Raw genomic sequence first — 15,467 nt, 5'->3', positions numbered from 1 at the left:
TGCAACCCAGGATACCATTGGCCTTCTTGGCCACAAGGGCACATTGCTGGCTCATGGTCAACTTTCCGTCCACCAGGACCCCCAGGTCCTTGTCCACAGAGCTGCCTTCCAGCAGGTCAGCCCCCAGCCTGTACTGGGGTTACTCCTCTCCAGGTGAAGGATTCTGCAGTTCCCTTTGTTGAATGTTATGAGGTTCTTCTGTGCCCATCTCTCCAGCCTGTTGAGGTCCCTCTGAATGGCAGCGCAACCCTCTGGGGTATCAGCCACTCCTCCCAGCTTTGTATCATCAGCAAACTTGCTGAGGATGTGCTCTGTCCCTTCATCCAGGTCACTGATGAAGAAGCTGAACAATACTAGACCCAGTATTGACCCCTGGGGGACACCACTATCTAGAGGCCTTCAGCTACACTTTGTGCCACTGAGCACAACCCTCTGATCTCTGCCATTCAGGCAGCTCTCAATCCACCTCACTGTCCACTTATCTAGCCCACACTTCCCGAGCTTGCCTATAAGGATGCTAGGGGAGACAGTGTCAAAAGCCTTACTGAAGTCAAGGTTGACAACATCCACTGCTTTCCCCTCATCTACGCAGGCAGTCATCCCATCATAGGAGGCTATCAGATTGGTTAAGCAGGATTTCCCCTCTGTGCATCCATGCTGACTACTGCTGATCACCTTCTTGTCCTTCATGTGTTTGCAAATGGCACCCAGGATGAGCTGCTCCATCACCTTTCTAGGAATCAAGGGAAGGCTGACTGCCCTGTAGTTCCCTGGGTCCTCCTTCTTGACCTCTTTGAAGATCGGAGTGACATTAACCTTCTTCCAGTCTCCAGGCACCTTTCCTGTTCTCCATGTCCTTTCAAAGATGATTGAGAGTGGCCTAGTAATGATGTCCGCCAGCTCCCTCAGCACTCGTGGGTGCATCCCACCAGGGCCCATGGACTTGTGCATGTCAAGTTTTCCTACATGATCTCTTACCCAACCCTCCTCCACCCAGGGAAAGTCTTCCTTTCTCCACACTTTCTCTCTTGCCTCCAGGGCCTGGGATTCCTGAGGGCTGGTCTTAGCAGTGAAGACTGAAGCAAAGAAGGCATTCAGTATCTCTGCCTTCTCTGTATCCTTTGTCACCAGGGCCCCTGCCCCCTTCAGCAGCAGGCCAACATTTCCCCTCACCTTCCTTTTCCTGCGGATGTATTTAAAGAAGCCCTTCTTGCTGTCCTTGACTTCCCTTGCCAGATTAAACTGCAAATGAGCCTTGGCCTTCCGAGTCCCATCCCTGCATACTCGGACAATGTCTCTATATTTGTCATGAAGTGGCCTGTCCCTGCTTCCACCTTCTGTGTGTTTCCTGCTTCTGTTTGAGTTTTGCCAGGAGCTCCTTGTTCATCCATGTTCATCTCCTGTCCCCTTTGCTTGACTTCCTGCTCATTGGGATACATCGTTCTTGAGCTTGGAGGAGGTGATCCTTGAATATCAACCAGCTTTCTTGGAGCCCTCTTCCTTCAAGGGCCCTATCCCCTGGGATTCTTCCATGCAGGTCCCTGAAGAGGCCAAAGTTTGCTCTCCTGAAGTCCAGGGCTGTGATTCTGCTTCTTGCCCTGCTTCCTCCTCGCAGGATCCTGAACTGCACCATCTCATGGTCACTGCAGCCAAGGCTGCCCCCAACTTTCACATCTCCAACTAGCCATTTCTTGTTTGTAAATATGAGGTCCAGCAGAGCACCTTTCCTCATTGGCCCCTCCATCACTTGTGTCAGGAAGTTGTCGTTGGTGTTCTCCAGGAACCTCCTGGATTGCTTGTGCCTTGCTGTGTTGTTCCTCCAGCGGATATCGGGGTAGTTAAAGTCCCCCATGAGAACCAGGGCCTGTGGGTCGTGAGGCTACTTCCAGCTGTGTGTAGAAGGCCTCATCTACTTCCTCTTCCTGATCAGGTGGCCTGTAGCAAACACCCACAACAGTGCCACCCATGTTAGTCTGCCCTTTAATCCTTACCCCTAAATTCTCAACCCACTCATCATCCACCCTTAGGCAGAGCTCCATACATTCCGGTTGCTCTCTCACATAAAGGTTGACTCCCTCTCCTCACCTTCCTGGCCCGTCCTTCCTAAAGAGCCTGCATTCATCCATTGCAGCATTCCAGTCGCATATGCTTGAGTAACGCAATTTTGCTGGAGCACTCTGGGAACAGAGAAAAAGCCCCTACCCATGCCTGAGTTCTGCCTACTTACCCCATGCCAGTTCTTCAGGCCCTCCAGAGTAGTATTTTTCTTTACACATAAAAGAGCAAACCTTATGAAACGAAGCCCCCAGCCAAGTCCAAAAGGAGCTGCAAGGAACTGCAGCCCAGTAAAAAATATGACTGGTCAGAAAAGATGAGTGTTATCCTTCTGCCAGATGTCAATGGCAGCAGCAAGAACTAGCAATAATTTGGCAAGAACTTTCACTTAAAAGCTGTCACCTGGAGGTTTAGCAGAAATTTTGGCTCTGAATATATAACCTATCGATTATTTCATTATGTAATTCTTTCCTAAAATATGTCAAAACTAACTGAAATTTTGGGAAAGAAGAACAACTAAAGAAATATTATATTAAGTGTTAATGTGTACGTGCGCACACATATAATGAGGAAGTTCCAACAGTGTCAGGAGTGGGACCAGCTACATAGTTCCATCACAGTAATCACCTGGTTTGCCAAAATCCTGAACTCTGACCTGGAAAAATGCTTGTACCTTATTCAGGCTTGCACTCAAGCTGGCCCTTAGCAGAATCCTCTGCTCAAATGATCTGGCTGAGAAGCAAATTTGGACTCAGTTTCAGTTTCAGGGCTGTTCCTATACAACCAGAAGTACAGACATAAATATGTGAAGTCAATTTTGTACCAGTTTCCTGTTAGTTGGGCATGCTCCAATCTGATCTGGTCTAGACCTTGAGACTCACTCAGAAGGATCTGGAAATTAGACCTAGGTCTGGATCCAGAAAGGTGACCTCGCACAAAAAAAGTTCATGACAATACTTCATCAGAGCAGCATAGTTTCTATTACTAGTTATGTAGCCAAGGGGAGGTTAAAGAGGGACAGTTTCTTGACTGAAGGAATGGTCGCTTTCTTCAGTCTGTTATATATGCTGCTACAATTTCCATATTGTTTCAGGCTGTGACAACAGAGCCACATAAGCCGCCCACTGTAGTGAATCCTGACTAACATGTCTTGGGATTAACGTGCTACTATATATCTTTGTCTGAAGGTGAGGTCTGTTCTTTGAAAAGTCATAGGAACTATGAGAACGTTTTCAGCTTTGATTTTTTTCTTTTGTTTCCAAATATTATTCATCTGCTTTATTATTATTATTATTGTATCTTTTATTGGCAAAGGTCTTTTTTTGCTATCAAATTTATGTTTTCTGGGTTTCTGCCCTTCTGGAGCTGTCTTATCTGAATGTCTCTAGGTGAGTATTCCAGGTAGATTTTGCCAGATTTTTCTAATATGATTCCACTACTTCTTAGCTTAGTTCAGGCTGGAAAGCAAGGTGACAAAAGCATCATTTTTAGAATAAGTGGTCTTTATTTTCTCAGAGCTCTAATGGACAGATTAATGGTTCATTTAAATCTATGCCAATTCTCCGATTACCTTCAGCAGTCATTAAAGAGGCCTAGGAGGTAGATAATTTAGACTAATACTATATAATTAGTTAGAGGTAATAACATTAAAAATAATATTATAAAAATGACATTTTCTTTGCAGAAATTGCTGGTAGTTAGAAGTAAAAATTATAAGCCACCAGGAATTTCCATACTAACCCTATTATTAGGATCAACATGACCTTTATTAGAGAGAGGTAATGTCACAGCTGAGGAAGGATTTTGTATGTATGAGGCACGCATTTGCAGAAAGTTGGAATTCTGATTGAGACTGTAAAAGATATACTTCAGTTTCCTTTAATGATCTACAGGAAAGAGCTAAAAGATTAGACTCTTGTGTATTTTGTGAACATTTTAAAAACTAGAACAAAAACAATTTGTATGCTTACTGATGGTATATAAGTAACTTACAGAATGCATAAAACCATGTATCCCTGAAATAATACCTTGTGCCTTTGACTAGCTGCCTAGAAAATGAACTCAGATTGTATCTTTACACTTCAGACACAACTGGAAAAGTATCAGAGCTTTCCAGAGCTCTCTTTTTCAATATATTTTGAGTACAAGGGCTACAACAGTCTGGCAGCGGAACTCCTCTTTACAGTATGGTTAATACCTACCAGTAACATAATTAAAAAATACTCTACTTCTTATCATTATCAGACAGTATGAAAGGCTGTTTAATTATAAACATAGTGCTGATTATTATACATGTTTTTAAGCCTTTAGCCTTAACAAAGAGATTTTTCATTTACATTCCAGCTGAAGACATAATGAAGCAAGAAATGTCCAAGAGGGATTCTGAGTTTCCCCTTGAGGTTAGAATATGAAAATGGAGGAAGAGCAGGAATATCCTGAGGCATCAAGCCTTGTCCTTTGCTATTCCAAACACTCATCCACTATGCCATAGTCACATTCATGTCTCTTCTGCCCTCCTTCCATTCTTCACTACACAGTGGTCCAAGTTCAACATTAGGAGAAGAGGAGGCTATTTGCCCTTTGTATAACCTGCTAGACAGAACACTAGTATATGCTTCAATTCCCTTCTAAACTAGAGAGGATTACAAACCCTCTCTCCCATTTCTCAGAGACAAATTGAACTGTCTGCAATAGCCTGTGTAGAAACACTCTTTCTGTTGAAGCTTGGCCATTTTACCCTAAATGAGACAAGAGTAATTGGGTCAGAAGAAGAGTGTACAAGGAAGAACATGATTCTGTAGCCTAGTTATCAGGAAATTGGGGTAAGAGGCTGAAATCTATATGCAGTTTAAAACAACTTGTTAAATAAATGTGTAACAACCAAAATAACTCCGAATGAAAAATAAAAGACCATGATATAAAATCAACGATTTATTCAAAGGAAACTCCTGATCCTGTAAAACAGTCATAAAAATGACGAATCACTTGGGGCCTTTACAGATATTGCATCACTTTTTTTCTATGTTTCTATCCTTCTTGCTAGATGAGGACCAGAAAGCTCAGAATTTGTAGGATTGAGTGTTTAATGGCTCTTTTTGAAAATATAATCATGTCTTTTATGTTACTTAAATGCCAAAACCCTAAGATTAGTACCTCTCCCTTCTATTTCTTGGGAAGTTCCTAGAGAATTATTTCGTATGTTTCCTAAAAACCAAGGGAGCCACTGCTTACCATGGTAAGAATCTCATTTTTCAGGAGTATATTTTAATAAGTTGCTATTTTATGTAATGTGTCCTTAGATGCACTGTCCAGAAATTTCAAAATAATGAAAAGGACACTATTTAAAGAAAGACAATAAGCCTCAATTACATTACTAAAATTTCTTTAAACATCATCAGCAGAAAGGGGTCTAAAGGCTCTTTCTGTGCATTTGAATGCTTTCTTCCCTTTCTATTACACTCATGTATTTTTATTTTGTATAATTTAATATGCCTGTCTATAGAAGGTAGTGAAGACACTTCAGTCTTATTACTTAGTCACTGGGATAGGAAAATAGCTGCAGCATGGGTAGGCCATTCATCAAGAAAATATCTCTACTGCAGCCTATTGTACAGCTGTTCAGAATACACATAAAACTGTGCATCCTTCTAATGCTGTTAGACTTAGTCTTTATATATCTTTCCCTTTGCTGTCTGTCAAGACCCTTGGTACTCCAGTGATAGGTTAGAATGACATAATAGCCTGTCTACCTAGATCCCTTTACACTTTTGTCTTCTTTCACCTTATTTACTCCTACTGCTGGAGTGAGCTATATGGAAACAACTCAGCACATACTTATGTAATAGCTCATTGATGGTTGAATTTATTAATGATTAGAATAAAAATGAGGGTATAATCCAGTCACCAACAGATTTGAACCATCATGTTGCTGCAGTTATTTCTATGGCAGTTTGCTTTAAGTGGTAGAGTTACTTCCCACACAGATAAATTGATCCCATATACTTGCTGCTTGGTGGCATCATCAATAATTTCACATTGCCAATATCCAAAACACTATAAAATACTTTCTTTTCATTCACAAATATGCTTGCCTTTGGACTTACGTTCATGTATCTTTTTTTTTCCCTAGGTAATGCATTTGTGGTTAGCCTCGCTTTGGCTGATCTGGTGGTGGCCTTATACCCATACCCTTTGGTGCTCTTAGCCATTTTCCACAATGGATGGACTTTGGGTGAAATGCACTGTAAAGTGAGTGGCTTTGTGATGGGACTAAGTGTAATAGGCTCTATTTTCAACATCACTGCAATTGCAATAAACCGATATTGCTATATATGTCATAGCTTTGCCTATGACAAAGTGTATAGCTGTTGGAACACAATGCTGTATGTCTCCTTAATCTGGGTATTAACGGTTATTGCAACTGTGCCAAATTTTTTTGTTGGCTCTTTGAAGTATGATCCACGCATTTATTCATGCACATTTGTTCAGACTGCTAGCTCCTACTATACCATAGCTGTCGTGGTTATTCACTTCATTGTCCCTATCACCATTGTGAGCTTCTGCTACCTTCGAATTTGGATCTTAGTGATTCAAGTTAGAAGACGAGTCAAGTCAGAAACAAAGCCAAGACTGAAGCCAAGCGACTTCAGAAACTTTCTTACCATGTTTGTGGTTTTTGTAATTTTTGCCTTTTGTTGGGCACCTTTGAACTTCATTGGACTGGCTGTAGCCATTGATCCTTCAGAAATGGCACCAAAAGTTCCTGAATGGTTATTCATTGTAAGCTACTTCATGGCCTATTTCAACAGCTGCCTTAATGCAATAATATATGGACTTCTTAATCAGAATTTTCGGAAAGAATACAAACGAATTTTAATGTCACTGTGGATGCCAAGGCTTTTCTTCCAAGACACGTCCAAAGGAGGAACTGAAGGTCAGAAGAGCAAGCCTTCTCCTGCTTTAAACAACAATGACCAAATGAAAACTGATACTTTGTAAATGTGTAATAGTGAATGTAAGGGACTGTAAAGGAAAACTCCAATAATATGTTTGTAATATCCTCGTCGTTCTTGTTTAGCTTTTGGAGGTTTCCATTTGGATGGCACTTTGTAACTAGGATACTGTCTTCTTGATATAGCACATTGCTCACATTAATTCACTGTCTACACAAGATATCAATTGAAAATACATTTCAGAATTAAAGCAGCAGGTGAGTGCAAGCAGTTTTAGTTCTGAGAGCTCAGTTCTGCCCTCCAACATGTGAATGAGGCACATTTTGACTTCAATGGGAGTTTTGCATGCATTATCCAAAGTCAGAATTTAGTCCTTAGAAAATGCAACGAGTGCACTCACCTATGGGCATACCAGCTGGTTAAAGCCTGGAAAGTGATTTTTTCCCCCCTCTTATATCTGAACAAAGAGGGTGAAGCAGATTACTCAGCTTTCCATACCTGAGTCAAACATGGCACTTTTGTGCATGTACTGGTGGCCATAGTAGTATCTTGGAAACAAACTTGTGAATTGGAGAGAAGAATGTTGTTGTAACAACAAATAATAACACAGCATTCCCCATCTCTGTGTACTTACTCTGTTCATGTTCTATGGTCAATTTTATTGTAGAAGATACAATACAAAGGCTTGATTTCTTACACATTTATTTTGAGCAATATTACTCCCTTAGAGAAGGCATATGTTCAGCATTCTTACAATACCAGGCTGTGTTACCTGTGCAGTAAAATGCAGAAGGCACATAACTATACCAAACATCTGAAATAATGTAATATTACAAATCTCCTGTCTTTATCTTTTTCTGAACAAATTCTCTGAGTTGTAAACTCCAGAATGTACATGAAGGAACGAGTGCTGAATAGGACTGATACAAATGAAGTAGCAGAATTAAAAATGATACTTTTTAATAGTACTCTCAGAGATCTGTCTCGGTACCCTTGACAGCTGAGATGAATCTGGCTTCAGGGGAAGCCTTTTTAAGAAGAGGCTGTAACTAGTTCAGTATTTCCTGAATATGGAAAAGGGTATCCTGGTCTGTGAACTTCTGTGTCTATGGCTATTAGGGCGAGATTCACTTCATCCGGTTCTGCCATCCAGGGGTGAATTCAGTTTACAGTGAAGACACTTACATTTAGTTGTCTATGTGTAGGTGTTTATCTGTGAGGTCTAGTCAATACTGTCAGTGGAACCTAGAAGAAGATTCAGCTCAACAGCCATTGGGTTTCTACCTCCCAGTGAACTGACTACCTGCCTAGGCTCCATTGCCCGTATTGAATAAACCTTCATTGGGCTCCATTTACCTAAACATATACCTCCAATGTCATTTGATGCACTTTCACATACCTGACACATTTGCAACAGGCTGGCAATTATGGCATATGACCTGTGCTCTTCTGGAGTAGCAAAAGGAGGCTGGTCAGGATACCCTCAATCATCTGAGATAGCACTAGACACTTGTGTGCGGCCAAATGAAAGAAGCCTCATCGACTATAACGGCAGCTGAGATACTTGGCTAATATGCAAACATCTTATCTTGAACAAAATCCACCGTAGGTGTCTGGTTTAAGCTAACCTGCAAGGGTCTCCCTATAGTCCACATAAATATGGTTCTTCCCATCTATGGTAGACAGGCATCCAAGGATGGCATGAATTGCTCTGTGGAGATTCTGGTTTATTGACTTTAGAAGGAGTTTTGATTACTAGTTTAGATTAAAATCCTCACTACTGATAGCTGGAGTGAGATGTATCTTGCCTAATTTGGCTATCTCCAGAGTAAGTGTTTGCATATGATCTAATTTCTAAATTCCAACTGTATTACATGGAGTTCTAGGAAACAATTCATATTATCTTGAAATAGACAGATTTGTTGGTCGAAGGAACAGACCTTACTGACTGTATCCTCATTGACTATAATGCAGATTAGACAGTTCATGTGTAGATACTTACACTTCAGACAAAGATAGGTGATCTGAATCCTATCCTTGGTGTAACTGCAGTTCAAATCTGCAGAGTTCATAAAATAAAAGGATGATTTTCTATTATGTTTACAAATTCAGATGAGGTAACTCAAATTCAGACTGAGTTTCTTTTTTTATTCAGATATCATCACATTGTAACTGTGACCAGATTATAATCTGGGCTGTACCTCTCAGCATTGTAGTCATTTGCACAGTGTGGTTTGCATTATTTTTATACCAGATTAGGGATCAGGAGCAGATGGAATCACAGGGTGAATAAAGTTATTTCCTTGATAGTCCTGAAATGCACATCATTCTTAGTAGTACTGATCAGGGAGAGGAGAGAGGCCAATTAGCTTTTATCTGGTAAATCCACTTCTGGCACTGAAATAGAAAAAAAGAGGAATTCAGGTTGCTATTTACATGCCAGTGTGGGTTTTCTGACCTAACTATTATGAAAAATATCTCTGTATAATAGTGTTAATTTGTGCATCGAACATACTGCTCTTGGAGCCATTTAGACATATTAAACATGGTCCCTATTTTGCTATACTTATAGACAAACATCAAAGAACCACAGTATTAAATTTTTATTTGCTTTCTAAAATATCTTTCTAAAGTAAAAGAAGTAAAGCAAAAGAACAAATGTGATGATTCTTCTAGCTACTTCAATGTTGTTCAGGTAATTTCTAATAATCTCTGAAGTACAGTGCCCTAGGCCTCATACAGTAGTAGTCTGATGAAAGCTTAAAACTCTGTGAATAAGGAGTTAAAGGGGATGTAAACATTTTCTCTAGATGGTAGATACAGGGATATACTTATCTACTAAAATAAAGAGCTAAACAACCAGGACCTATAAATATTCCTCACATAACTCGATAAACTTTAATAGGACAAACTGGTCTGGTAGTAGAGATAAAAATATCGTAACTAAAAGTAGCAATCATTAATGTGTTGATTCTTCCTTGAAAATAATTCTGTAAATCTGGCACTTTATGTTTTGCATTTTCTTTCCTCATGACTTCCATACCAAGGTATTGAACATAGAACTAATGTACTTGCATGTCTACATGGGAAACTGTCCTCTTAGTAAATAAGGAGTTTCAAGAATCAGAGAATCAAGGAGAGGACTTCAGGTTTGCTCCACTGACAGTATTGTTTTTAATGACTCCTACCCCTGACTACTCAAAACTCTGGCTTGAAAGACAAAATTTGTTGTCCAACTTACAGATCAACTAGCATTAGAAGTAAATTGTTTGAAATTTGTTTATCACTTGATAACATGATCAGAACAGAGACCAGAATTTTGATTAAATTCACATCATTGTTTAACTCCACAAGAAAAATCAAAACATTGTAACCACTTCATTAGCCATAAAAGTGAGCAGCTGTTGTTCTGCATATGCATGGTAAGCAGTTTTGATATTTTTATGAAGTCATTTTACAAATCATCACTGCACATTAAAAATGAAAGGTCACTTTTAAAAATCCTTTTACTGTTATTTCCTCAACTACGCAATCCTAAATGAAGCTCACGTGAATAATTCACTGTTCAGAGAAAGAAGCGTTCCAGAATTTGATCCGACATCACAAATGTTTAAAAGACATGGCAACAATGCTTAATTCTTAGGCATGGATTCTACCACCACTACCACTACATGCACTGAATAAGACTTTGCTCTGCATGGTGTCTGTGCAAAAACAATGGAGCTATTCAGTGTGCCAGATACTGTTTCTTATTGAGTCCTTAAATATGGATAATAACTTGTGCTTGGTAAAGTAAGTATTTATACCATGTGTTACTGCACAGCACTACGTTTTGATTTAAACTGTAAATCAATTAACTACATGAAATTTAAATTAATTTAGACAACTAAATACAGCTCTTCCATGGTAAAACTTCTTCATCAAGCAATACTTCATTTTTCCACATAATAATGCACCCATCTACCTATGTAAAAAGCCCTAAATTAATTTTGTCCCTCACTTTATTAAATTCAAATCTTTTCCTCTTCAATCTAAATTTGACAAAGAAATTGTAAATGCAATTTACAGTTTAACTAACCATCAACATAGGTGATATGTTTATAACATGATTTGAGAGTATACTCAGGAAGAACATAACAGTTCTGTACAGGTTTATGTATCTTTGAGGAAATTATTATTTTATTTGTAAAGACCCCAAAGCATGTATACCAACATATCAGGTATTGACACCTTAAGAAAAGGGAGGAAGAAAGTCAGAGAGATCTTATGTTCTGCACAGGTAATTAGTAAAAACAAAACTAGTGCGTCAGGGACAAAGTCAGTTTCCAGCAAATTTGATGTGTTCTCAACCATTTAATTTTATCTTGATTGAAAAGCATTGTGTTTTCTCATTTAAAAAAAAAACTAGAGTGGTTCTTACAATAGAAATCTGACCAGAAGAAAACTTACCCTTAGACAGATGAGTGAAGACAACTAGTAAATCCTGCTTCAGTAAAGAGGGAAGTGGAGGATGTAGTGAAGTCTAAATGAGACTAAAGTGATGCATTAGCCCTGTGATCTCCCCCTGTACAAGTGAAAATTTCACTCTCAAGAAAGAATTAAAACTAATATTAAGGATTAAATACTATTACTGTTGACTTCAGTGAGTTCAAAATTTCACACCAAAAGTACTGACTAAATACCATGACGATTTCTTGCCCATCCTCAGGGGCAGAAATACACTTCTGTATCTCCACTTCTTCCTTTCAGAAAACTCTTAGATTAAAAATGATTACTTTTACTTCCCAATTGTATTTTTAAAGAACTGCATGAGGCTTGGAATTATACAGTGAATAAATATCTATGGAAGATTGTATATACTTCTTAACCTTGTATATAACACAATTTTGTTCAGCTGATTATTTTCTGGAATTTAAATTCTATTACAGATTTAATGGGAAATATGGAAGGCAAAATTTCTTTTCAGTCATCTATTGATATATTGCTGCTTAACTGGATCTTACACATCTGGTCTATAATAATAAATCAATATTTTGCCTCCAGTCATAATGAGCATTCATAGAGACTGCTACAGATGTGAGTTGTAAAATATATAACTGATTCACGTTCCTCCTCTTGTTAGTAATACCTCCAGCTGTAGTAAGAAAAAATAGCTAAAGTATTTTTTAAAACCTTTTTGTAAATATTTTGTGGCAGAAATTTACTCAGTGTAACCTCTGGGGTAAGAACAATGTTGAATTCATTGTAAAAAATAGAGAATCTGAAGGTAACAGCTGGATTTGGCGGTTGAAGCCACAAAGAAGGTGATCAGCTATAACTCCCTCTGGATCTAGTCACTGAGATGAGACTGTCACAGCTACTAACTGCAGAGACTATTGTGTTCAGCTCTAAGAGCTTTAGTCCTTGGTGACAGCTGGGATGGTCCTATGGAATATTTTTGATGTCCACTCACAGAACAAGTTAATCTCACAATCTTGTGCAGGCAAAACTGCAAATGGCTTGATGGCTGCAGAATGAACTCTTGAAATTGCTGCATAAAGAATCATTCCTTGGGAGAAGAAAGAAGATCTGCACACAGTAATGACATTTTTAAAATAACTTTTTATGTCTGAAATACATACCAACTAATTCAACTCTTCTTACTAGAGACGTGATGCAATCAGAACTAAATGCATGCCAACTAAAATTATAGGCAGTGACAAGTGAGGTCCACTAATGCCAGCTGTGTTTTTTAATTACAAACGAATGAACAGTGGGATTTTGCCTTTAGAAAAGAAAAAAAGCCTATGAAAACAAGCCCTTTGACCATTGTTTTAAATTGCTTCACACTAAAACCTTGTGGTGAGTCATGTGTTTGCATGTGTTTAGTGTAAATGTAACCATTTTATCCTGGAAAAAATTACAAAAGACTGCAAAATTCCACAGGAAAAGGTAATATAATCCTGCTTCAAAGCAAGAGACACCCTCCTGAAGAAATCTGCACTCCGCAATTCCTAAGCTTGCCCAGATGCAGGGTACAGCTTCAGAAGTCCCCACCAGAAACTGAAGACACTTGTAGAATAACACGAGAACAGAATGTGGAAGACTGCCTATGGATGCACAACGGTTTCCAGTCATGGAGAACTTCATTAGCTTTTATTTTCTCCACAACACAGAGCTTGCCTGATTGCTGCAAGAACAAAAGAAATGCACAAATAGGCCAGGCCCAGGAAGCATTTTGGCAAGCCAAGTTGTTGCTGCAGCTGTTGCTGTTCAGGATGTTTTATGGGAAGATAAGAGGACAGAGATTGCTAATAGGAATGTGGTTCCTTCAGCAGACATTATCACTGTCCCCTCTCTCTCCCATCTTCTGCTGACAGTAAATCTTTAGGGCTCTATTTGTAGCTCTTCATTGCATTTGTAGCCCTTGTTCACACTGCTCCCTTTCCCCTATCAGGATCAGTTTGACCCAGCTTCATTTCCCCAGTCCTGGGGAGGATGACTTGCTTACATGGCTGAGGAGTCTTAAACTGCTCTGCACTTGACAAAACCAACTTTCCAGGAAAGACAACCTCCCTCACAGCCTCTTGCTTTCACTGTAACTATTTTTTTCTATGTTTCTGGACAATTATTACCATAAGGGGGGGAAAAAACATTTAGAAGAGATGCTAAAATAAAGCCTACTTCTAGCTTCAAATATTCACATCTGTGTGGTAATCAGTACATGAGTAGCTATAAGATTTTTTTCAAATCACCTCCAAGGACAGAGATTACACAACATCTCTAGACCTATGTCAGTATTTTGTCATGGCAATTTTTTTCCCTAATACCTATTTAAAATTTCCTGTGTTCCACCTTGTGTCTGTCACCTCTCATCCTATCATTGTGCACCTCCAAGATGAGTCGAGCTCCATCTTCTCTGTTTCCTCTGATCAGGTAGTTGTAAATAGCAGTAAGATCTCCCCTTCATCTTCCCTTCTACAAACTGAACAAACCCAACTCTCTTAGCATTTCCTCAAATGTCCTCTGCTCTAGCCACCTCACCAGCTTGGTGGCCTCCACCGGACTCACTCCAGTATATCAAAATACTTCTTGCACTGGACAATACTCCAAACATAGTCTTACAAGCACCTAATAGGTGGGAAGGATCACTTCCCTAGACCTACTAGTAATGTTCTTTCTAATGCAGCCCAGGATGCTGCTGGCCACCTTTGCTGTGAAGGTGCATTGCTGGCTTATGGTCAGCTTGTCCTCCAGCACCCCCAAGTCCTTTCTGGCAGAGCTGCTTCCTAGATAGCTGGGCCTTCAGCCTGTCCTCTGCATGGAGTTATTCCATTCTAGATGCAAAACTTTGAGTTTGCTCTTATTTAACTTCATGAGGTTTTGGTCAACCCATTTCTCCAGCCTATTCAGATCTCTTTGAAGAGCAGCCTTGCTCTCCATTATATTGACTACTCGCTCAAATTTTTTGTTGTCTGTAAGCTTGCTGAGAGTGCACTCATCATCTGGGTCATTAATGAAGACATGAAACAGTATTGGTCCCAGTATTGATATCTGAGGGACCCCACTAGTTACTGACTGCCAGCTGGACTTTGCATCATTGACCACAACCCTTGAGTCCAGCAGTCCAGCCAATATTCTACCCACATTATTGTCCACTTATCCAGCCCATATCTTACAAATTTGGTGAGAAGGAGACTGTAGGAGATTGTCTCAAAGTCATTGCTGAAATCAACATCCCTCTTGTCCATAGTGCCACTCACTTCATCATAGAAAGAAATGGGGTTGGTCAGGCATATTTGCCTACAGTAAACCCATGCTGTCCCTCCCAAACACCTTTTTGTCTTTCATGTGTCTGGAAACAACTTCTAAGTGGATTTACTCCATCTTCTTCCTAGGGCTTGAGGTCAGGCTGACCAGCCAGTAGTGCCCTGGATCCTCCTTTTTGAAGATGGGTGTGACATTTGCCTTCTTCCAGTCATCAGGAACCTCCCCTGATTGCCACAACCTCTCAAAAATTATAGACAGTGGCCTCACATTGACATCAGCCGGCTCCCCAAGCACCATGAGAGGCATCCCAGATGGCCACGTGAACTTGTGCATGTCCCAGTCAGTTAAGTGACCCCTTACTCCTTCTCCCTCTCCTGTGGTTATTTCTTTACTCCCACAGACTCTGCTAGGAGGCTCAGGGACCTGGTATGCCTGAGGACAAGACTTACCAGTGAAAACTGAGGCAAAAAAGGTATTGAGTACCTCAGCTTTTTCCCTATCACTTGTCTCTTGGTCCCGTCCCACTGAGAAATGGACCCCTACTCTCCTTAGTCTTCTTTTTAATATCAATGTATTTATAGAAACCTTTCCTGTTACTTTTCACCTTTCTCCCTCCTGGACATTATGGCTATGTGCAATGTAAAGGAGACTATTGCACAGATTCAGTTCCAGTGTCTGTGCTTAAGAGACTGAAGAAGCCATTCCCTTCCC

General features: G+C 39.9%; 1 protein-coding gene across 1 annotated transcript in view; it reads left to right on the top strand.

Moving 5' to 3' along the window:
• Positions 1 to 13,622, top strand: part of MTNR1B (melatonin receptor 1B) — a 41,596-nt gene extending 27,974 nt beyond the window's left edge. The window contains exon 2 of the mRNA XM_026109126.2: positions 6,185 to 13,622. Coding sequence (XP_025964911.1) covers positions 6,185 to 7,053 — 869 coding nt within the window. The 3' untranslated portion in view covers positions 7,054 to 13,622. The remainder of the gene's footprint in view (positions 1 to 6,184) is intronic.
• Positions 13,623 to 15,467: the final 1,845 nt, after the last annotated feature.

The sequence above is a fragment of the Dromaius novaehollandiae genome, chromosome 1, assembly GCF_036370855.1.
Source record: "Dromaius novaehollandiae isolate bDroNov1 chromosome 1, bDroNov1.hap1, whole genome shotgun sequence".
NCBI lineage: Eukaryota > Metazoa > Chordata > Aves > Casuariiformes > Dromaiidae > Dromaius > Dromaius novaehollandiae.
Note: the sequence above shows the minus strand (reverse complement) of the source record. Positions and strands in the feature narration are given on the sequence as shown.